The sequence below is a fragment of the Rhipicephalus microplus genome, chromosome 6 (genome assembly GCF_043290135.1).
Source record: "Rhipicephalus microplus isolate Deutch F79 chromosome 6, USDA_Rmic, whole genome shotgun sequence".
NCBI classification, from domain to species: domain Eukaryota; kingdom Metazoa; phylum Arthropoda; class Arachnida; order Ixodida; family Ixodidae; genus Rhipicephalus; species Rhipicephalus microplus.
Genome location: NC_134705.1, coordinates 104,961,987 through 104,986,828, shown reverse-complemented (window position 1 = coordinate 104,986,828; position 24,842 = coordinate 104,961,987). Strand labels below are relative to the sequence as shown.

Genomic DNA, 24,842 nt, shown 5'->3' with positions numbered 1-24,842 from the left:
AGTCCGCACGAAGAAGCTCCTACTCAATCAAACATAGAAGGCTATAAGTAACTTGTGTGATAGCCGTCGGTTATTTGCTCGCGTTGTCATGCGGCAAAATATAAGAAGACCAAACGGGCCGGTGCCTGAAATAACGGGTAAAGGAAGATCATTACAATGTATATTCAGCTGTGCAAGCTCATTTGGGCATTCATTCAAGAGATTGTGGTTGCAGGACAGAAATCAAAAAGTGCACTGTTGTAGCCAAACACCGTCACCAGCTAACACGAGAGATTATGCAGGCCAATGAAATCCGAACACTGGGTGATCGATGTATCAGCATGCCTTCGCTTGCTCTGACTAAAAAAAGAAATCGAGTTTCTGGCTTCGACACAATATATTGTGAATCTGTGCCCAGCTGTGGCAGCGTAACTATAAAATGAGATGATGATTGTCTTGCTTTGGTGCAATGAACTGCGCGATTGCGCGGTCATGTTCGTCACGAGTACACATTTCCAGCGTTTTCGATAAACAATTTTCAGTTGAAGTCAGCGCTCTTATTTTCCTTGTCTCTTCTTCTAAAGTTACGTCGTAACCACTCGTAGTCTTGCGTGGTGCAAATATATTAACTGCACCTATATGCCCTATAAAAGTGGAGGGATGCCACCGACAGAGCTCAGTGGATGTATATCGGACTAGGGCATCAACATTAAAGTCTTGTTGCGGTAAGTCGAATAACCGGTTATCTGGTTATTTCACTTACCAGTTGTTGAATTTAGAAAACCGGAGTTTGGCTTGGTTATTCAGGTAAATATACCGTGATATTCGGATAATCGAATAACCAGATTTCCTTTTTGTATTGGTAGCACAGATATTCGTTTTTCTTGAATTATCTTCTTTGGAGGAAAACTTGCAACCACTTGGTCAAGTCCGATATGAACTTTCAATGACTTACTCACATTGGTGTTTTGCCTTAATGTTGATATTACGTGAGTGACTAGTGATAATGCCTCTTGAAAGATAGCTTGTGATTACCCCTTCGGAAACATTCCGTTAGTTATGAATATCCGCAGAGTACGAAAGTGTATGCACAGTTTCAAAACGGGAAGTATTTGCATGGGCTATTAGTGATCACAACTGTAATGCAAAAACAAGTTGTGCATGATGTGTCGATGCGTATCCAATACCACTTAATGTTCAAATAAGCTCTTAGTGAGACTAAACATTCGTTTCCGAATATTCAAATACCCAGCGTGTACGTTCATTCAAACCGGATAGGTGGAAATCCTGTTTCTTTATATCTGGATAAACGGATAACCGGCTTTCAAGGCCGAATTCTCTTTACTCTGGTTTACCCAGATAGCCTGTTTGGCGGCTACTTGCAGGCTATACATTGGGCCCATTATTTTAAAGTTTCAGGTTTTGTCCCTATCGGGCACAAGTTATCTTCTTGTCCACATTCGTTTATTTAAATTCACATTACACCTACTTGTAAAAATGATTTTCTATGCATCCCTTAGTTCTGTTAGTTTTCTCAAAACTATTTCGCGTAACAAAAAGGTCATTCTATTTTCTCTTTTTTCCTTCTTACTTACTGTGCTGAAGAATATTTAGGTGTGGAACGATCTATATGGGTACATCAGCGCCTTCTCTTGTACTTTTTTCTCATTCTTAATCACCTTTTATGTCTCTTTTATAGTAAAACATAAACAGCCATGCTTTAGATCTTGCATGCGTGATGTCATGACTTGATATGATATACTGCGTGTGATGAGTGGAGTGCGCGTTCAAAGTGCGCGCCTTCGGAAAGTGCGGGTCACAAAAAAAAAGAGAACAACGTGCACGCGCGGTGCTGCCTGATGGCAGTGAAGACATCGCGTGCATCAGAATGCATGGCACTACATGAACAAAATAAAAGATAAGGTAACCAATGACTATAGACCACAGAGATTTCAAGGCCCAATGGCTGGGTACCACGAAAGTACAGAATATCTAAAAGGGACGAGACAATTGGGCCAGATCGGAAGAAGAAAACTGATCAGAGGAGACCAAGGGGAGTTTGAAGAAGACGCGGCAAGCGAAGGGTCGTCACCGGACCGGGCGCTGGAGATGGGCCGGTGGGCGTCGGACCCGAGTCTGCAGGACTTCCACCAGCCGAAGCCTCCTGTCGTCGTGTTTCCGCTCGAGAGGACCATGGCCATCCGGTCCTGAACTCCTACCCAGGGCCTGCGGACTTTGGTTCCAACAGGCGAGCAAGAGCTGTCGGGCTACGGGCCCAAGCTGTGCACCCAGCTGCTTGGCCAGGTTGACCCTGGTTCCTTGATACGTCGCCACTTGCCCACAATCTCTCGTCACTGACGGGTTCACACTCCTAAAGCCAGAGGCACCACGTTCCGGTCTGGTTTTTCGACGTGTCGTCAGCAGCCAGCGTTCCTTCATCCCCGTCCTACGCGCGTCCCGAAGCCGGAATCACCGCGTTCCGGTTTGCTCATCGTCGACGGAATTCAGCGTGTGGGTGAGACAGAACAAATATCTTGCCCTACTCCACCGCTCAGCCCCATTCGGACGTAAGATTCAATTGAACACTTTGAACTTCTTTGTGGAGTGTTGATAGATGGATTTCGCCATGTCCAGTTAACTGCTTATTAGTGTTTTGTTTTAAGGGGGATTTTCATCTGTTTACTTTTTATTTAAACTACATGTGTAAGTTTTGGTACAAACGGCTTTGTCCCTTCGTTAAGTCTCTCGTAGGTTTAAACCTTAGAGAGCTCTTCTTACTAAACATCTAAAAGAACTTTGCATGACAATTGGCGTCCGCGACAGGACAGAGCTGTTTGTTTTTCATGTAGATTTTTCGACGCGATGAAAGTCATGAAAAGCACTTCGGAATTATTAGATCTGGGGGAGAGTATAGGTCTCAAGGGAGCGGAGTTCAAGGAGTGGTTAGACAAGCAAATGGTGCAAGCGCAAGAGGAACGGGCTGCGATATGTGACGCTAAAAAGCAGCAGATTGTATTGCAAACACACGCTAAGAGAGAGGACTTCGAGCGAGAAACATGGGCTTAGAGAGAGAAGCTCGAGCAAGAGACACGCGCTAAGAATGAGGAGCTTCAGCTTGAAACGCGTGAAAAGAAAAGGCTGCTCGAGATAGAGATGCGCGAAAAGAAGAGACTGCTGGAACTGGAATACGAGGATTTGCCGCAGTGGCTTGAAAGGGAAAACCCTGACTATACGCGGTCTGAGAGGCAGAGTAGTCAACCAGTGGATGAGGTGTGCTCTGACGGCCGTTACGTCGGGATCGACTTGAATTTACGTGATGCTGACCCTGTACCTTGTCAAGACCTTTCGCTTGACAAAGAAACTTTGAAAGAGTATGACAGGGAGGTAAACAGTCAAAAGACTGGGAGACTCGAGAAGCTTATTGAAGCAAAGAAATGCTTCGTGAGCATGGAACAGAAACGTTCCATTCAGAGTAGAGGGGGTTTTGAAACCTGTGAGAGGTCAAGCGCACTTTATGCAGAGGTAGGATTGCCTTTGACAAGCTCTGCTGAAGGAGCAGTAAAAGGTCTCCTAGGTAATGCTGGTGAATGCAATAATGAAAGATGTGATCTAGCTACTTCCTATTGTTTTGGGCCACTGAAGATAGCTACAAACACTACGTACATGGTTTTTCACCATGATTATACCTTACCCATACAGAGAGATGGCTTGAATTCCCGGGAAATTGTAGATGATGCTTCTATGAAATTATTGGAGCAAAGTGCAAAAGCACTTGTTGAATAACAGAGTGGAGTTGAAATGTAGGTCAGCTATATGTGACAATGAGGGTAGTCACGATGACCCAGGCAGAAGGGTTGAAAGTTTTGATGAACATGAAGACAAAAATCTGGAATGATGGAAAGTAAACCAGAAGGCAGTAACGGTCCAGCAGGTCACTGTACGAGGAAGGACGCCGACTGGTGCTCTGCGGCATCTTCGGTTTAAGAGGTCGCTTCTGTTAAGACGTCTGAACGATTAGTAGCTTACGAGCTTAAGCAATGCGTTCCTGGGAAGGATGAAGTCATTCAAGCGTGGTTGTACTGGTACGCCTGGAGGCAACGCCTCGACTGGCATATTGACATTGAAGTGTGTATGCTTGTGATTTAGAGATTGGGCGCCTGTTGATACACAGATTTTGCTTCAGACAAGCTTACGGTCAAGAATTCTTCCACTGGCGTCTGATTCCTTACTCTTGTCAAATGGTTGAAGCCGTTAAACTACTTGTTTGGGACGCTATAACCTAAGCGTCAACTTCGATTTCCCGGTGTCTTCTCTCGAATCTTGTATGCAGACCATGGAAGTGTGTTGCTTGTAAATAGTTGAAGAAGTTACATGCAATGTAACTAACATGGCGTATAGTTTTTGATGTGATAGGGTATATATGAAAAAAAGAAAACGTGTTCTGAACAGGCTAATTTGGGGATTGTCACGATCCGCTGGATGTCTCCATACTTTTTCTAACTTCTTGCGTGTTTTGTGGTTAGTGACTGTGGGCCTTTATACAATGCAGTGAACCGTGTGGCAGACATATATGTGGGTAAATTGGGGTGTAGTGAAAAACGCGCACTCAACGGCGGTATTTTTACTCGAAAAAAAAACTTGATTTAAAGGCGGCCTATGTGATGAGTGGAGTGCGCGTTTAAAGTGCGCGCCTTTGCAAAGTGCGCGTCACAAAACAGAAGAGAACAGAGTGTACGCGTGGTGCTACCTAGACAACGACGATGACGACGGCAGTGAAGACGTCGCGTGCATGAGGTTGAGTGGCACCCCGTGAACAAAATAAAAGATAAGGTAACGAATGATTATAAATCACGGAGATTTCAAGGCCCAATGGCTGGGTACCACGAAAGTACAAAAGCTTCAATCGGGATGAGACAAGTGTGCCAGAGCGGAAAAAGAAGCCTGAGCAGAGGAGATTGAGGGGAGTTCGAAGAAGGGCCAAGCGGAGGGTCGTCGCCGGACTGGGCACTGAAGATGGGCCGTCGGGTGTCGGACCCGAGCCTGCCGGACTTTAACCGGCCGGGGCCTCCTGCCGTCGTGTTCCCGCTTGAGAGGAACGTGCCCATCCGGTCCTGAACTCCTACCCAGGGCCTGCAGACTTTGGTTCCAAGAGGCGAACAACAGCCATCGGGCTTCGGGCCCGAGCTGTGCGCCCAGCTTCTTGGCTAGGTTGACCCTGGATCTCAGACGCGTCGCCACCAGCCCGCTTTCTGTTGTCACTAACGAGACACACTTCTAAAGCCAGAGCCACTACATTCCGGTCTGGTTTCTCGACGTGTTGTCAGCAGCCAGCGTTTCTTCAACCCCGTCCTCCCGCATCCTGATGCCGGAATCACCACGTTCCGGTTTGCTCATTGTCGCCGGAATTCAGCGTGTGGGTGACATCGAACAGATGTCTTGCCCTACTCCACCGCTCAGCCCCATTCGGACGTTAGATTCAATTGAACACTTTGAACTTCTTTGTGGAGTTTTGATGGATGGATTTCGCCGTGTCCAGTAAGTGTCTATTAGTTGTTTCGCTTTATGGGGGATTTTAGTCTTTTTACTTTTCAAATAAACTTCTTGTTTAAGTTTTGGTACAAACTTCTTTGTTCCTTCGTTAAGGCTCTCGTAGGTTTAAACCTTAGAGAGCTCTGCTCACTAAACATCTAAAGGAACCTCGCATGTCACGTGGCTCTTTATTGGGCATGCTCTTGTTTAGGTTCGTGTAAAGCAAAAACCACCATTGACATAACCATCATTGGGAAATGAGCTGACGAGACCATTTGCTTCCACGCAAATCCCCAACGCTCAATATATTTACAAACTCCTAAAACACAAATAGCAGAAAAAAACACGGCATACATAACTAGAAAGAGGTTAGCAAGAAGAACAAACGGCTAAAGACGTGAACAATGCATGGACATAAAATGTTCAGAGGAAATTAAGGCTTCTCATGACATAGCGGGACGCGGTATAGCGGGACGAGGGACCAAGGCATAGGCAAACTCACACAAACGATGACAGTGGTGATGCGGGGATTGCAACTGATGCCACCGAGTAATCGTGAAGACGCACACGTGCAGCAGGGGAAAGAATGGCGATTAGCTTGAGACGCTCACGTGGTTGACTGGCACGGCAGGAAGCGTCGGGCTGGTCGAAGTTAGTGACCTTTCGGCGTTCGGCAGCCGCAGCTTGCACAGGAAGCCGGAGACGTTTCTTGGCCAACGCCAGAAGACCAGAACCAGCCTGGCCTGCGTCAGGCGACGAGAAGCTCTGTATCCAGGTCGGAGCCCACAGGGACCTTGATGCAGGAGCTCTGCTGGCCGCCGCTCCCGCGCCCTGGCCACCTTATTCACTCGATCCCTATTTGGCCACGTCTGCATATAGCCTCGCCGTTCTTCCCCAGTGGCTCTCCTAAATCTCCGTGGAGAGACTTTATTGGACCAAAATGTCCACGCCCGCACGTGCCGCAACCGAGCGTTATCTTCATCTGCTTCCTTCCGGCTGATGGAGTGGCGCACATTTTAAACGCGCACAATCACATCACACTGCGCTGCACCCTATCACCTCTTGTTCACGCTGACCGTTTTTCCGCTTCTTGGCTATTTGATAATACATATAACTTTGATATACAAGGCTATGAACGCTTGAAGATGTGAGATGACATGACATGGCTTCAGAGGACCACGTTTAATACCGTGGAGTTGCGGTGATTTACTGCTAATTCTGTTTTCATCGGTGAGATTTAAACGCACACACATCGAATTACGCAGCCAATGTTTTTTTTTCATTTTACCTAAGTTAGAAAACCCCAGATCACGTTGCTGGGTCTTTCCTGTACGAATCCAATGAGTTTTGACTCCTGTTGCTGCTGTTGTTGCATACGGTCATTCCGCACATAGAAAACAGATGGAGATGGTATGAGATTTTGCTTGCAGTTTCTTCCCGCAGCTTTGTGAGCAAGGTGCAGACCTTGCTTACTGAAGTTTATATAATTGGTCAGCCTGGTGTCCTGGCTGAAAATGCAGCATAGTCACTGTGAAAGCTGAAAGAACGGCATATCTATACTACACTGCAAACTCTCTTGGAATTGCTTATACAAGTACACATAAAAGGACAATAAAAACAACTATGACTTAGTCTATATCGATGAATTTCACTCAGAGAACTCCTATGCCACATGTTTCACTGGCATAAGTTCAGTATTACAGGAGAAAGTAAACGTTGAAGTTTCATTTTAAAATTTCTCTCTGAAGTCTTCGTGTGTCGTATTTTCGTGCGTCGTATTTTTAAAAGGCTTTATCGTATTTTTTCAACATCGTCTCACTGAAGTTTTCTGCAACTTTGTAAGCAAGGTCTAGGGAATTCACAAATGACAATCTACTTCATTTTTATTGAGTAGAAAATATGTTGGACCCAGCAGGTGCCTTCGTAATTTACTACGTCATGGTCTTTGGTGGGGAATTTCATAATGGCGTCTCCAACGAGTTCTTCTTGCCTGTTTTCTCGCTTAAAAAACGTCTTGTTGAGGCAAGAGAAGCGTTTACGGGTTTGTTGACTGGAACTCAACTAATATGCCAAAATTTGTTTTGCTCTTTAGTGTCCCTCTAAATGACCACAATTTTTATTTATTTAGAAAGCACGCAGTGCGCCATTATTTGTCATTATGTGGATAGGTGAACATCTGCAAAGGGTTATCGAAAGATTGGGGATGTAATGGCTGATTATGATGAATATAATGACTTAATCTTTGCAATTGGTTCGAAGACTTGAACGAGCCACTAGAAATGAGTTCTAGTGCGTTAGCACGCCTATTATTTTACTCTCTTACCAGGTTATACTTCAAGCGTTAACAAGAGGTAGAGAGTTCGTTGACGTTCTGAAGAAAGTGATCATGCGCGCCTCTGGAGGTCCCTATGGAACTAGTACGAGTACATTTGCCAAATACTACTATGCTATAAAGTAATATTTTTGCGAAGCATGGAAACATGCAACTAATCATTCTTTGTTATTATATGTGAAGCGTGGTATCTTCAACACTCCTGTAGGCACTATGTGTACTTCATTGAAGCTGTGGTTTACGGCAAGGAAAAATTGAAAACGAGTTTGGTTAACTGAACTACGCTGTTGATTGAAGGAAATCTTGACTTACAGTATATTGTTTTCTTAAGATTCTGTTTATAATGAGTACTCTACAGAACGTTTGTCATAGGCACTTAAGCAAATGCTCTTGCGTCTATGAATTTTCTGCTGCCATAAACTAAGGATGTCACGCAAACAGATAGTTCAGTTGAAAGTTTTGCAACAAAGTCATCAGCGTTGATTTAAACCAAATTTTTCTTCACTGACAAAATTTTTTTTGCAATAAAGACTTGCTGTTGTGCGGGTGTACATATACATAATTGTTATGATAACCACAATAAATAGTCACTTTCACTACATTTATCTCGCCTCATGCTCGGTTTTTACGCTGTTGCACGTAACAAGACTGTGATAATGATTTGACGCCGATGGGCATGAAAATTCAGCCGGTAAAGATGACACTGCTTAATTTGCCGTACTTGGACCCAACAAGACTAAAAGACAAACAACAGGCAACAGTGCCTGTAGAATAGTAACACCGAGCCCAGACCACGAGCCGTGCTTCATTTTTTTCCAAAACTTCTAAGCTTTTATAATATAGACAACCTATCATACCAGTATTATCACTGACATTTGGGTAAGCTCTACTGAAAACACAGTTAGTCATATCATGCGCCTATTCTAAACAAGGCTGTCTGGGGCAATTTCCAAGTTTCTAAACATCGTCGCACCAGCCTGCGATGGGATGTACCAACAAGTTTTCGAGGACGAACATGGATCACATTCAAGTAATGGAAACAGGCGCATGTGGCACTGACAAAACTTTCCTAAACACCACAGATTACATAGCATCCATAAGAACAAACTACTGCGCAATGTGAACTACTTGATTCATGTTTTCAGGACCATCCAAGCTGAAGAGTGTAGAGCGGTTATTTATAAAATATACGCACGTGAGTTATTGACCGCAAATAATGAATATATTCGTGACAAGGTCTCCCGGTACAACCTTGTGCAGTCTAGCCCAGACCACAAACATGTCGGATACAAAAATAAAGTTTATTCATCATCAAACCATATATAGAATAGCGCGAACAATACTACAAAGTCAAGAATAAATGCACGATACATAACGCAGTGCCGCGTAGAATTGATTTTCTTAGTCTACTGCTTTTTTGGCTTGCAGGTAATGTTTCGTCAGACGCATAGCTCGTACGTAAAATGACTCTACAGCGTTACGCTACCCGTCTTTGTAGATCTTGGAGGCTTGTTTTTTTTTTCATACCGCTTGTATTTCGGGTGTCCTATTTAAAAGCAAGTTTGGACTTCAATTTTATCTTATCGAAGTAAGAATTAGCAGACTGACTGCCACACAGTCACATTACAACGACACAAGTTTTTTTTTCTTCTACTGGTTTTTTGAGGAAGCATGCACGTTTCACTAGAGACCGTCAGCGACTCTGCAAAGAAGATCCAGAATAGTTTTTTTCATGAATTTAGGCATATCCTATTTTTATACGTCACTAATTTTATGACTAGCCGTAGCGTTTCGTTATGAGCATTGCGATTCGTTTGCGTTTTCATATAATTTGTCGGCCTCTGGTTAATGAACGCAGCTGTTTTCGGAACTTTTTTTTTGCTGACAATTACTAAAGAGCTACGAGAGGAGACAAAGAATCTCACACCTGCGAAAGTGTTATCGCGCAATTATTATTCGTTGATCATAAAGTCTGCTGTATAGCTGACGTAGCAAGTTGATCATTATTACCATATCAAAACTGCGTAAAATGCATGGCTGAGAAAAGACAACACACATAGGAAGCGCTCACTGAGTGTCATCGCTTCTCGTTTGTGTTTACACTATATCGTGATGTTTTCTTCCGCTGTTTATTCTCTCAATGAAGCGTGCTTCAGCTTCTATGGTGGGGGAGCACTAGCGCATGAGCTTGGAACGAAACAAAAAAAACACCAGGCCTGTGTGGAACGCGCAGCATAGTCACAGTGAAAGCGGAAGACTGCGCTTTTAGGGCCCTTTCTGAAAACACTTTGAGTAACCGCTAAAAGCACACTTGTTGGGTACCCCCTATGCCATTATCATTCATAAATTATAAATAGTAGGCTGGCATTCACCATGCTATCTTTCGTAATAATTCGGAGAAGCTTGGTATCCGCTGAACCCTGGCAAGGCATTTTGTGCCAATTGTTCATGTAGTGGCTGGTGTCGATGAGGAATTATGCCTGAAGCGGTATGAGAAGCAGTTATATGCGATCAAGAACAAGCTGTTGTAATGGGTTGGAGCATTGGACGACCCACTCATTGTGCTATTCGCATTGTGTGACGCCAGCACCAGCATGGCTCCGTGGAAGATACTGCGCTTGCACGCAGCGGACCCGGGTTTGAGCTCTACTGTGTCCTTGGTACTCGATTTTTTTCCTATTTCGTGAGATATTGGTTACAGACGGTGGCAGTGGTTGCGGTGGTAGACAACTACGGCGCCGTGCGTGACCATATTTTTGGTCTTATAACAGCTTTCGCTATAAAAAAATTACTCCTGACAAAAAAACACTTGCCCGGTTGGGACCAGCACCGGATCTTCCAGGTGATGAAGGTGAACGCTGCAACAAGTAAAACACAATACTTGAGGAAAAAAACGCAGTGAAGCAAATATACACAACTTTACGATAACTATATAACAAAATTAAAAAAAAAACGTTTGTTAACAATCAAAATAATTAGGTTTCCCACGTTCAATGTGTCGTCTCCAGATAAATAATAATGCCCCGCCGCGGTGGTCTAGTGGCTAAGGTACTCGGCTGCTGACCCGCAGGTCGCGAGTTCGAATCCCGGCTGCGGCGGCTGCATTTCCGATGGAGGCGGAAATGTTGTAGGCCCGTGTGCTCAGATTTGGGTGCACGTTAAAGAACCCCAGGTGGTCTAAATTTCCGGAGCCCTCCACTACAGCGTCTCTCATAATCATATAGTGGTTTTGGGACGTTAAACCCCACATATCAATCAATCAGATAAATAATAATGCTGTGTCGTCATAATTCATGAGTAGAGCCTATGCACATGCTTGTGGGCACTTCCCGCTTGCGATGAGTGAAAAATATTATTACAGCTTGACGAGAATGAACTTGCCGTTCTCAGTCTTAAGAGGGTTGATGATGATGATGATTGATGTGTAGGGTGTAGCGTCCGAAAACCATCATATGATTATGAGGGACGCCGTAGTGGAGGGATCCGGAAATTTTGACAACCTGCAGTTTTTTAGCGTGTGCCCGCACCTGAGCAGACGAGCCTACAGTATTTTTGCCTTCAATGAAACTGCAGCTGAAGCAGCCGGGATTCGATCCCTCGACCTGCGTGTCAGCATCCGAGTACCTTAGCGACTAGGACACCTCGGTGAGGCAGTGTTCAGAAAGAGCACATGGAAAAGGGCCACGTTTTTTGCGTCTATGGTCAGCACCCCCCCCTCAAACATCAACGGTAGCCTCAAAGTTAAGGACACCTGCTGCTGCGCACTAAAGCTGAGCGTGGGCAGCTACAGAGTTTTGATGGAATCAAGGTGCGCTTTGCAATATGATAATGATGTGTGTTAACATTTTCAGGAACAAGCATTGCGACGTGCTATAAAGGTGGATTCTTCTTTACGAAACTTTCGGCATACTCATTATACGATTCGAGCGCACATGCGCCCAAAATATACATGTTTAGCAGATGCTACAGATGGTTAAACTATGTAAAAGACCCCTGTTGCTGCAGCCTGGCAGGACAGCGCAGGTGCACGAACAGTCACCCCCATCGCCATAGAAGAGGAAGTGATGGAAAAGTCCATGTATGTTCAGGTGCTCAGTGGACCTTTCAGCAAAGTTAGGATAAACAACACAAGCAAGCCCTCACCCGAGTTCTGTTAAGTCACACAAAACATATTTCACTTTATCAGGACCGAAAAGGTTTGACCCACTGCCCCCTGACCTCGACGCCACGCACGATAGTCTTCAGCTAGTCCGAATAAGCACGTTTCCCGCTTTTTTTTTTGTTTTACCAAAACAGTTTTTTTACTAGCTTACTGAGTAAGCGAAAGTCTTTGCTGCCTTTTTACGCTCCTTTTTTACTCATACGTGCCTGCAAGATGATGTCTCGTGCTGTCTTTTTACCCAGAAGATAGCAATTTTCTATTAAAATAAAACACTTACCGCAGGTTGACCGAAGACGACACTGTCCAGAGATAGAGAATTGGAAAGCTGAAAAGAGTATTGCAAGACATTGAAGGTAGCGGATGAACACTACCGGCAATGCAATGTAGATGTTTATTTTAGCCAGGCACTTGAAAAGCAGCAGCAGTAATTGTGCAACTACCAATTTTATATGTATTATAGATGTTTATTTTAGCCAGGCACTTGAAAAGCAGCAGCAGTAATTGTGCAACTACCAATTTTATACGTACAAGAGAAACAAATCATAAGTGCAATGTAACTTCAATGAAAATCTTCAGATAAATAAGTCAAGGAACGAAGAGAAGGCGTAAATTATAGTAACCTTTCTGCAAAGTTAGGATAAACACTACAAGCAGGCACTTCCCCCGAATTCCATTCAGCCACACTATACATAATTCACTTTATCAGGCATGAAAAGGTTTGACCCACTGCCTCCTGACCTCGACGCTACGCACGATACTCTTCAGCTTGATCAAATAGGCACGTTTCCTGCTTTTTTCCTTTTACCAAAACACTATTCTTGCTAGCTTACGGAGTATGCGAAAGTTTTTGCTGCCTTTCCACGCTCCTATTTTGAATCACACACGCCTGCAACATATCCTGTTTTTCGCGTCACCTTCTTTCTCTTTCCTAGGTGTGTGCATAAATGACATTACATCTGCGAGCCATCTTTCGGGAAGATGATTTTGCTGAAGAAACAATAACTCCTGCGAGTACAAAGACTAGGTCACAAGGTAATCAGGAAACGTCTTGAGGACGTCACACTACGCAACTGCTGTATTAGGATTGGGCACCAAGCTCGTTGTCGTGTATTCGATAATGTAGAACAATCATTCTTACGCATAAGATCTTCAATAAAAGCTTCGATGCAACAGATATCCATAAAAGTTTGCGTTATAGAAGACAGCCAATGCGTAAATGTGTATGCGAAAGCCTTAAAGGAAATATTTCTGATCAAGGGCGCATATCAACTGACTTCCGAAAATGAAGCTTACGGTGAAGTCAACACAGCACAGATAAAAATTTGAAAGTCCACAATTGACTTTGCAAAGTCAACAGCTGTTTACTTAGCAAAGTCAACTTTGCAAAGTCAACAGTCAACAGAGTCACTCAATATGCTCTTTTCTTTGAAAGCCCCACTAACAGGAACGCTTATAATAGTCACCATTCCGGCAATATAAAAACTGCTTGTAACTGCTATCAGAAATTTGACAAAGCTCTTTTATTAACCAGCCCCTTATTTCTGTAAACAATGCCCGCCTGCATCCACACAACTAGTTGCGAGCGTGTTTAGGTGAAGGATATTGAGCGAGTCAACATAAGTCCGCAATAAAATAATGCTGGCAGCCATGAACCTTTGTAGCTAACTCTTAATAACCATTAAAAAAGAGGGAATCCCTGTGGTTATGGTGGGCATCGTACATTTCAGAAAAAGACGCATAGGACTGCGTATCTCGTCACTGTTCTCCACCCACCACTCAGAATAATCGAGCACGCTTGGGCTAATATTTGTGATTTCGAAACAGAAAAGGAAAGTAGCCTTGAGTGATTTACAGATTATGAAAAAAATGCAAACTTTTGTTACCCTAGTGTGATAACACGTCACATTCAGACTACGAGGTGCGTCAAAACAATAGCTTCAAACCCTTATCAATAATTTTTGGCTCAGTTTTTTTTTGTCTTGTCGCAGTGCACCTATTTCACCAAAATTACAATCTGGGCACCACGTAAATTCTCAAAAGCTACGTAAAAGCGAGCCTATAGCCCTTAGTTGGTGTCCCAGTTCTCCGCGCACAAGTGTCCAGTGAACGTATTGCAGCGAGCCTGTCTCCAATTACCCAGTGGCGTACAGATCCCATCACCATATATTATCACTGGGGCAGCGTAAGTGGGTTTCTCATTAGGATCATCTGCACCTTAACTATCGTTTGTCACGGTCTTGCCATGCCGTAGTACAAAAACTTGGGATGTAGAAAACGGAAAAAAAAGGATGGCACACTGTTTTTCATGACTATCTGGCCTTGGCGGCGTAAACTGTTGCTAATACGCTCATTGATCGTATTACGAGTGGGGTGAATTGTATGGTAATTGAGTCAACAGCAGCTTTAATTGAAATGCTAACCATCTCAAATTGTAGGCACCGCACTGTTTGTGCATCTCTGTATCCGCACTGTAAAGGGTTCTTTATTCGTTTACTTTCTCTCTCCTCATTTCACCACTTCCATTTGTCGTCCCCTTTTTATGCTTCATATTAGTCATGATTATACATAGCGCCATTCGTTTTCTTTCTCCCTTGCAGTTCTTTGTCATTCTATCTTTCATTTTTTCTCTATTGTTTTCTTCCCAAGAACAATGCGATAATATCATTCGCGTAAATGCTTTTTCTGTTATCATGCCCTAAAAATTCAAAATTTATGAGTCTAAACTTCGGACAATTGCTACAAAAATTGCTAGCCCACCTCGATTAAATAATAATTTTGTTTGCATCATTTCATCTCACCTGCCACTACTCATCTCATCACCACTCCTTCCCTTCTTCTTGTGCACCTCCACTGTCATGTGCCCATCTTTCGAGGCTTAATGGGTAGATGTCTCATGCTTCATTTTTGAGTAAACATAGTGGTTTTTCTGATAAAATAAAACACTTACCGCAGGTTGACCGAAGACGACACTGTCCAGAGGTGGGGGATGAGAAGGCTGAAAAGAGTATTTCAAGACACTGAAGACATAGGTCAACACTAGCGAAAGTGTGAGTTGAATGTTCAACTTAGCCAGGCGCTTGAAAAGCAGTGGTATTCATTGTGCAAGTACCAATAATATACATACAAGAGAAACGAATTGTAAGTAGAATGCGACTTTAATGAAAATCCGCAGATAATGAAGTCAAGGAAGAAAAAAAGACAAAAAATTTAGTGTATTGTGGTGTAATAATTTTGAATTATGCAAAATAAAGTAATATGTACAAAACGACAACTTGCTGTAAACAGAGACCACAGCGTCAGCCTACAAACTATGCACCTGAATCTCCGCTAACTGAGCTACAGTGGTGGTAGTCCGCTCAACCATATTATTGACCATAAAGATATTATACAAACAAGCAGAAAAGCCACCCACCCCTAAAAGGAATATAAAGTAAAACATATAACCACTTCTGTGCCCTCATGATGAAACAATACTCAGCTTTTCTTTTTTTTCTGTCATAGATCTTAGTTGCATCACAGTGAGATACTGACATATAAAGTCTTAGCTGGTGGCTACAAAACACACGGACGACAAGGCACTGTATACGACTCACCCGGCGCGCAAGCAAGCCGGAGCAATCGGCCACACGCCACATGGCCACGTCCTCAAATTATTGTAGAGTACATTGAAGGTAGAGCCATCAAAAAAAACAAATATACAAATGCTTCTTCCCGCGCATAGTAAATTGCATAAATCGCAATCCTGTTTGTCGTAAACGTAATTGAAATGTACCTCGCACAGTTTCCGTTCTGTTATATTTATTGATCAAGTTTATATATTATTTACACTGCGAGAATGTGAGTGTTTATAGTGCTACGTTTAGTCCTTTATAACCTACTGTAATGGCATCTATGACAGTTTCTATTATGTCAGCATTTTGGTTATGCAATATGCTGCCCTCCAATAAAATATTTTTATCAACGAGAAGAAATTTTCACGAAAATTTGCTAGTTTATCTCAATTGCATAGTATGAGTTAAAAGTTGGCCTAATATTTCCACGCTGTGTTGGCAAGAGCTCGAATAATGATGAAGATGTCGTCACAACAACTGAGAAACTTTTTTTGTGTTTTATAGCTTCCATTTTTTTCTTACATACTACTCCCACATTGGTTTGAAGTTTTTATTCATTTTCTTATTAAATCTTTGATATATACGCACATAGTGTTGTGTTTTTTTTTACATGAAGGCTGCTTTAACATGTTTGTCCATATTCCAATAAGTAACATATACATCCCATGTAAGCACTAAATGGAGAAGTTGAGAGGAAGAATAAAGCTTGACGACAGGGGAAATCCTTGAAACGAGAAGGGTCACTGCAGGAGCCGAAATTTTGAGAAGTCGTCTTGTTGTCTTCAAAGCTACCAACCTGAACGTTGCAGTCTTGAATGATATTGCTGATAAGAATGCTGACTTCACTTTGACCCCGTATGCCAACGACTCTTCATCGCTTCAAAATCACTGTATTTTAAAGACAGGCATGCAGAAGCAAACTGGCAAACAATTCTTTTGATTGGAATTGAGCAAAAGCACTGCATCACTCCCACGCGCGCGTTTCAAAAACTATTTTGTATGCATTAAAATAACATCTTTTTTCCAAAATATAGGTGAATAAAAAAGCTGTGACGTTAAACAGAGGGGGCTCCTGCGCCTAATCGTTACAAATGTTCTTCGCGAAGACACGGCGAATGGTTCACAATTTGTCGGCTCTGGAGTTCCGCAACTACTGCTTTTTTAAAGAATGGGTATAAAAGGTGTACTACCTAAGAACAGAGTCTTTTGAAAAGATTATGCCAAAGTCAAAACGCTTTGTGCGGCTGAATTTCCTGAGGCCACAATTACATTGCATGCCACCACTTCATATGCTGAAGCAGTTTTCTAATAAACCTAATTGATGTAGTATTCTCAGTTATGGCACTCATAATGTTTTCTCCTTTCTGTAGCACAAAATGGCCCCATTTCTAGCTCAACATACTTTTTTCTTCCTGAATGGTCGTGTATTTTTTTCTCCTAAGTGTCTTACTGCTGAACATTACCTGCTTCATCATAGTATGAGATGCATCAGCAAAAACAATACCTCATTTGTTTGTAGCATCTAGGCTTGTGCTTCTTCATGCGCTGTGCTTTTCCGGGATACACAGCTGGGAAGTGCCTCGAATAAAACTGTTGATCTTATATGTCCTGTGTTGTTATACGGTAGTGATTTAGTGTATATGACATTTACCATACACAATGCATTACACATCGAAAACGGCTATGCCATTGCATTGGTGCTGTTTGTGTGATACGCAATATATTCCATGTATTGCTATGCAGCACGCTTTTTCAAACTCAATGAGTACCTTGTTGCAATAAGATAAAATCACTTACCGGAGTAAGTCTGAGAGCTCCGGCTCCTCGTGGGCTTCCAGGCTGAATAAGAAATAGCGTGAGAACGGGCAGTAAATGAAAACTTGTTCATGCTACTACCTAAGGCTCATGCTCTCGGCCAGGCAAACAAAACTCAGTACACCCTGACAAAGACCTGTTGGTATAAAACAGGCATGTCAAACTTGAAAGCCCATAAGGCTGCAGAAAGCAACTTGAACTTATCGCACCTCGCGGCGCTCAAGGCTCGCCCAGTTTTTGTCCTTGCGGTAAACATGGTATTACCAAAATGGTACTCACCAGTCTCTCAATCCATCCCTGGAAATGCGCGAAACATAGACGACAAAACAATCACAATTATATTCACAAACTTAATTACGTTAGAGAAGCTTGCTCAGAGATGATCGAGTAACAAGCTAATCTTCAGTACCCGTGCGCAAATTTTGGCGCCACCAGAATATTTGCATACGGAGTAAACTATGTGCAGGTTGTAGAGAGGTGGCAGGGCCGACGACGTGACAGCGATTGCAAACTTAATGAAGAACTGCGACGGCATTGGCTGGGGTTTCCTCGTTGTTGATGCTTGTGATTATGGCGATGTTGTTGAACCGTAAGTGCTCACATACCATGTGTCTATGGCAGAACGTGTGATCCAATAGGTTGCGCTGGAAGCACGTGTCGGTTTCTCCCATGTCAGGTATCAAGCGTTGTGTCCCTCGGCTGAGACAGCCGGCACCCACACTTCAGGTTCTCTTGCTGCTGCTTGCACTTTACTTCTTCTTTACGCCCTCAGGCTGCAGGGTCCACTTGACGGCACACAAGCTTCGCTGCCGCTTTCACAGCTCTGTGTTTGTGTGACGGCAAGTCCTCTTCTTTTCTGCTTCACTGGCCTGCCACTCCGGGTTTTCTTTATGGAGAGCCCTCTTCTTTTTAGCCCCCGGGCTGCCACCACAGTATCTTGGAGTTCTACCCAAGCTGCTGCTGCGTTGCGAGCCTGCCGCGCTGCTGACTGGTCTTCTGAGGTGTTCATGCGACCAAGCGGTAACGAAGACTGACTGCGTGAGCTCGCGCCGATGAGAAATAAATGCATGTGCCGAGAGAAAGGTGTGCCTCTCTCTCTCGGCATGTGCACCGAGAACATTATTAAACCACCGGAGAATCGTGCATGCCGACGCCAAACAAGACACGAGCATGAGAAGTTCGCCAGGCAGGCTAAAAAAAGATAACCAAAGGCAACCCACTAACACAGCACACATGTTTGTGTCATGGGGCAGCAGCGGTCACTAAGATAATAAGAACAGTACCCTTCACTATACTCGTATCTCTACAAAACTGTGAAATGATGACGATCAAGACTTTAAACGTGCACCCCTGGAGAAGGAGCTATAAGATAAGCTTCCACGTAGAGCCACCAGTCACAGGAAAATTCAAAACTAGCACATCTTGTATTTGATACTACACGTCTGAAGAAATTACGAGGGGGTCACCTTCTGCGTTTCTTCTCAGTTGTGTCTTTCCTTTTTCTTACTTTTCTTCCGTTTTTGCTTTCCAGACTTTCTGTGTTTCACTTTTATTTTTATTTTTTTTATTTATATCAATATAAAGCACTCCAAGAATAAGAACAAAAAGACTTTTGGTTAGAGTGCTCGCTCAGATAACATAGAGCCATATGACGTTTTGCTAGCGCTATTGTCATCATAAATACGATCGAAGAATAAAGGGAGAAATGTTTCCTTGGTGAAAGCGTGCACATAAATTGCTACGCTATATGTGGTTTCACCTGTGTTATGCCAAACTACGACAGGATATGACAACGACAGCATATGATGGCGGTGTAAGGGGGGTGCTGATTGTTTATTGACGCAAGACTGCAACCGTCAACGGAACTAGTTTTCCACCTGGCTAAGTTCTAAAGGTAACGCCCCGCTTTTGCCTGGCAAGTTTCCATTAATAGTGTCACGCAGTAGTAAAACGAACTCTAATATGCCCCAAAAAACGGTGAAGCCACTTCGCAAGAAGCAAAGTTTACACGTCAGCCCAGAACGCACAACAGATGAGAAAGATGAACGCGTATGAAAATGAACATGCACAGAAAATAGATAAGTGTCTAATTAACGCCCACAATAATTTTTGCACACGCAAGAATTGTCATCCTGGCCGCATATTCAAGCGAAAAACATCTCGTAAGAAGCTTCATTCGAGGTACGTAAACTACCTCAAAACCATAGTTGTAGTGGTCCGTTAGAAGAACTGCCACACGCAATTAATGGTGGGTAACATCCACTAAAACACCGTGTACCGACCAATGAAGCACTGTTGAAACTTGCTGTATAAGAGAGAGTGTAAATAGATGGGCAAAGCAGCACTTCGTCACCCAGGCTCAAGGACGCGAAGCGGTTAAATGCGCTGTATTCAGCGTGTGATTTAGTTGGCTTGCTCCAGTCTTGAGCTGGATGAGCTGGCGACAATCAAGCAGACTTGAGAGGTATGTTTCGCTGGAAGATGCAAATTTAATGAAGGTAGAGAGAGACAACCAGAGAGAGATGAAAAGAAAGAGGCGCCCAGAAAGGAAGACGGTAGCGACCTTGAAAGAAGTAGAATATCGGGTAACTGGTTGTGCGCTGTATGGTGGTGCTTCATGCGAAAGTGACACATGTAAAAATGCGTTTTAGCTTTTGCAGACGGCATGGATTTACACGGCGATGTCTGACAGTTTGTGATCAAAGCGCTCATTCAGCCTGTTCGCTTGGCTGTGTTTACAAGAGGTTAATTTATGGATGTTGGCGAAGGCCTTGAGCCCTTTGTTGACAACTAGTCACAGTATTTCCTTTTCGCAGTTGCCTAGGGTGAAAAAAAGAATCACTGTGGCATAGGTATAACCAAATAACGTGAGCGTTTTGCCAAGTTGGTAGTTAATTGTCCAGACAAATTTCCGAAGTGCAAAAAAAATAACACTTGTGCACAAAAAGGCCACTGACGCGGGTAGCGCTTGTCGATGTCAGCTGCCTTTTCGTGCGTTCGTGTTTTTTTCGGGCTCTCAAACTTTTTTTCTTACTTGACTACGGACTAAAGCTTTTAGTATGAGCATCTACTTCACAAGGTGAGAAAATAGTCACGGAAGCTGCTTAGAGGATGCGTGTCAGATGGTTCGCAGCTGCAACTATCCACCTATTGCCAGCGAGGATCACAAGACTCGGACCATACAGAATAACGCCAACTGATTCGAGTAATTTCGTCAGATGCCGGAGTGATTGCAGATGAAAATTTTGAACAAATGTCAGTAAATTTCGACGATGACAAATGGTACATGAGCCAAAGAACGTTACTACACTAGCGGAGAAGCCTGGCCAGTAGTACCGACATCTGAGGCGGGCATAGATTCTCAAAAGGCTCAGGTGACCAACTGTAGTGTCGTCACAAAATGCTGTAAGGATTCAAGCCCGAAAAGAGTGAGGTAGAATATTGATCCAGCGTTTACCACTTTAGTGGTAAATATGGCAGTACAGGATGCTATTGCCGAATTCCAATGGCGACAGCTGTCGACAAAGCAGGCCAATAGGGCAATCGGGGCGTCAATGAAGACGGGCTGTCAAAAAAGAATGGGCTACAATAGTACTATGTATTGCCAGATATTGCTGAACTTGGCTAGCCATGTTACGTGACTACCGGTCACACGATCCTGGTATTAGAGTAATTTGGCATGCTGTTACGTTTGTATTGGTAAGAACTTGTCAAATTACTCAATTTTACCAGATATGTTTTGAGCATTTTCTCCAGTGTTCATGAATTCCAGTCACGTCATCAAGTGTTACATGATTTTCAGTCACGCGACAGAATGTTGTGAGATTTTGAGTGATGTTCAGTAAAGCGTATAGTTACGCGACGTTACACCATTCCATGTCCGTGTCTAGCGTCGTAGTTTTAATCACAGCGACAACATTTGCTGCAAATATATTAGAGCAGGTTGATGTTTTTGTTGTCGTTGCTGACACTAAGACGAAAAGTTATTAGCAGGAGGTGCATGAACACGATGCGAATAGATTTTCTCTTTCAACAAAAAAGTAAAAAAAGAAAACAAAACCTTTGAAATATTTCAACCTGCACAATACAGCTTCTGTTTATTCAAAACAACTATTTTTGTATTTAAAGAACAATGAGAACCGTATAACAGCTATGCTGATCAATGACGACGTAGTTGAGTTGCTAAGTTGGTAAGCAGGTGGTAATTAATTGAAAAAACCGAACCCCGAAGAGTGAAAAACTGGACAACGAAGTTTGTTGCTAGTATTACAAGATTGCTCACAATCCACCTCACGTAAGCACTACAAAAAAAGAATACTTCATGGAAATTAAGAAGCTTGAAACGTTGGACAATATTTCAGACACTACTTGTGCCTGGAGGCGATTGTCGTCAAAAATACTTGTGTAATATTGTTCAAAGCTGTGACCTCAAGGTTCGACTCTTGAAGTAAAGTCTGGTGATCGAAACATTGACACTAGTGACATCTCAATATTAAAGATTAGCCATCACATGATTAAGAGCGAAATTGAAGCCCGCCTCTAAAACCTAACTGGAATTCCAACTCACCTTACCACCAGAGGCTATAAATTACTTCAGTACTTCACCATACGTTATGTAAATAGATTTTCATGGATCCCAGAAACGTCTTGCCTTGCCCAATATAAATTCCTCAAGAGAATTTATTGGAAACATTATTTATGCGAAGTACGTGCTATTTGCTATTAGTGGCTCGCTACGTGAAGACAAGATGTGTCCCGAGGATATCTTCTACAGTGGAGGTCAGCAATTACACGTTTTTGTACTTTTTACAGGAGTAGTAGAAACCAGTAATGACTAGGGCTCAGGGAGGCCTTAAGGTCGATTTGAAAGTAACTACACTTACAACAGCGACTGCAGTTCTTTATTGGAAGAGAGCATTGATTTGCGCCACAGCAGATAATAGAGCTGATGACTCCAAGTGCCAGTTCGCGTACCAATGCACTATATCGCTATCACATGCATTTGTCTTGGGCATATGTGTTTATTTTATGTTCCCTAGAATGGTAGTTTTTAATTGACAAAATCCCATGTGGCTTCCCTCACATGCTGCCGACTGCTGCTCGTTTTCTGCTTTCCCTAAATTACATGTAGAAGTGCGTAAATCAAGACTTTGCCGCTACATCCTATGTAGTGCTCTTTCGTCCTGTTAGGGTTTCACAACAATGGGTATTTGCGATTGGTCCTAAACAGTGAATCATACAGCAAAAATGCTGTTTGTGAAGTACGTTATGCATACCGTAAAGCTATTATGTAATAGGTATTTTAGATATCAATGACTAAGTACCTACAAAAAAACACAAACGACAAACACGAGCAATGAGAACTTCGGCTACTGCGTACTTCTTCTGGGCGCAAAAGAAAACAATTAGACAATGAGGAACGTAGAGTGTAAACATGTGAATGACATCAGCTCTGGAGCAATCGTTTACGTAGATGAAAACATTCAATGCGCCATGAAAAGGGTTGCTTGGACAAAAGTCAGCCTGTCCAAATAAAATTCCAATGAATAACTGAAAACCAGCTTCAACTAATTGCACCTCGTCACAAGCAAGTTTTGCGCCCGTTTATTTTTGGTAATTGTAGCACTTCAAATCTGCACAGTCGGCAAATATGGTTGGCAAACGGAACATAAAAAGGCAAGGAATTATGTCAGCTTTCTCACTCACGCGTTAAAATTACCCGTGTAAATCTCGCCATTTGTGGGAAGTTGTAAACTGTAAACCTAGTGTGGCAAATCTGCATCCCTGTCGCTCATACCTGCGGGCGGGTGTGTGCAGCACGCTGGCGGGAAGCGCTTGACGACGTGCGCGACGGGATCGCGTCATCACTGATATCTTGACAAACGAGTCATATTCGTCAAACTATATTTTTCTCCCATACTGACTCTTATTTACCCCATGCGAAGAGGGTGATCATACAACCACCCAATACCCACCCAATATATATATATATATATATATATATATATATATATATATATATATATATATATATATATATATATATATATATATATATATATATATATAAGGGAAAGAAGTGTATACCTAAGGGCTCGTTTTTCCGTGTTTTAACACCATAATAATGAGATCTAACAGACAGCAATGCCAAAGAATGTACAGGGGAAGGTATTAGAACCTATGGAATGTAAATAAGAAGAAAGGAGAAAGAAAAGTGGATGAAAAAATTACCAACCGTGAGCTCACGGCTGGTAATTTTTTCATCCACTTTTCTTTCTTCTTTCTTCTTATTTACATTCCATTGGTTCTAATAATTTCCCCTGTACATTCCTTGGCACATCTGTCTGTTAGATCTCTTATATATATAGATATATATATATATATAAAGCGAGAAGAAGTAGAAAGGCAGACAAGTACAAAGACACCCAAGTTCCCTGCACTACAAAAAGGATGCTGGTAACTGAAGCTTTGTATCCACCCAGGCTTGTCTAGTAGAGACATAGGAAAGTTCGACACGTGAGCGTTAAAAAAACCTGACGTCTGCACCACTGGCCATACAAATGCAAAGAATCAATGTTGTCGTCCGAGCAAGAATTGAACCTAAGCATTCTGCTTGATGATCACTAATCTTACAACACTACCAAGCTACGTCTGAGAACTCGCTTTCAATTACACAACAATGCTATTAAAAATCAATTGTGGTCGCAGTGCTGGCTATTCAATTTTATATATATTACGTGTGTACCCCTAAAAACAGCCGTCACGTCATGTTTACATCAATTTTAGTTAGGTGCCATCTACTTGAGTTAAGCTATGTAGCAGTGTCTAGCATACCATGCTCGCGAGCACCACCGCTTCATATCAGCTTGTACCTTCAGATTTTCTCAACACCCAATAATCTCTTCGCATCTTTACGCAACTGCAAACGACTAGAAAGATGAAAAATTATCAGAAAAGTAGGGAGGTTAACTAGACTAAGTCCAGTTTGCTACCCTATATGCAAACAACTGATTATATTAAAAACGAACGAACCTAAAAACAAAATTCTCTTTGTGCAATGTTGATGACCGTGTTTGTTAGTGTTGTTTCATTGTTCTTGCCTAAGTAGTTGTAGGTATTTCTGCAGAGAGTGTGAGTCGCGCAGAATTAGTACCATGTGAATCCTTGCTTCAGCGTTACGAAACTGGGTTGCGCTTGTACTAGGCAGACGTTATGAAGAACAGTTTCTGAATTTCACTATTAACATTTGTTGTCTTGCGATGAAACACTCATCAGACTTGGACCAGAATTGGGGATCCGTTGCGTTGAATACTGAAAAAAATAAAGCAAGAAAACTTGGAATAATAATGCCTCTATGTACTACAACAGGATATTATGCCGTTCAGATTGTGTATTTCCCCGCCACAATTGATCC

General features: G+C 42.7%; 1 protein-coding gene across 4 annotated transcripts in view; it reads right to left on the bottom strand.

Annotated features, from left to right (window-relative positions):
* The window catches only part of LOC119167425 (uncharacterized), a 179,152-nt gene that overhangs the window by 56,038 nt on the left and 98,272 nt on the right, over positions 1-24,842 (bottom strand). For all 4 annotated transcript variants that reach the window (XM_075866351.1, XM_075866353.1, XM_075866350.1 and 1 more), the window contains 4 exons: positions 17,411-17,452; positions 14,950-14,997; positions 12,280-12,327; positions 10,654-10,698 (listed from right to left, as the gene is read on the bottom strand). In XM_075866351.1, the coding sequence (XP_075722466.1) occupies positions 10,654-10,698; positions 12,280-12,327; positions 14,950-14,997; positions 17,411-17,452 (183 nt within the window). The remainder of the gene's footprint in view (positions 1-10,653; positions 10,699-12,279; positions 12,328-14,949; positions 14,998-17,410; positions 17,453-24,842) is intronic.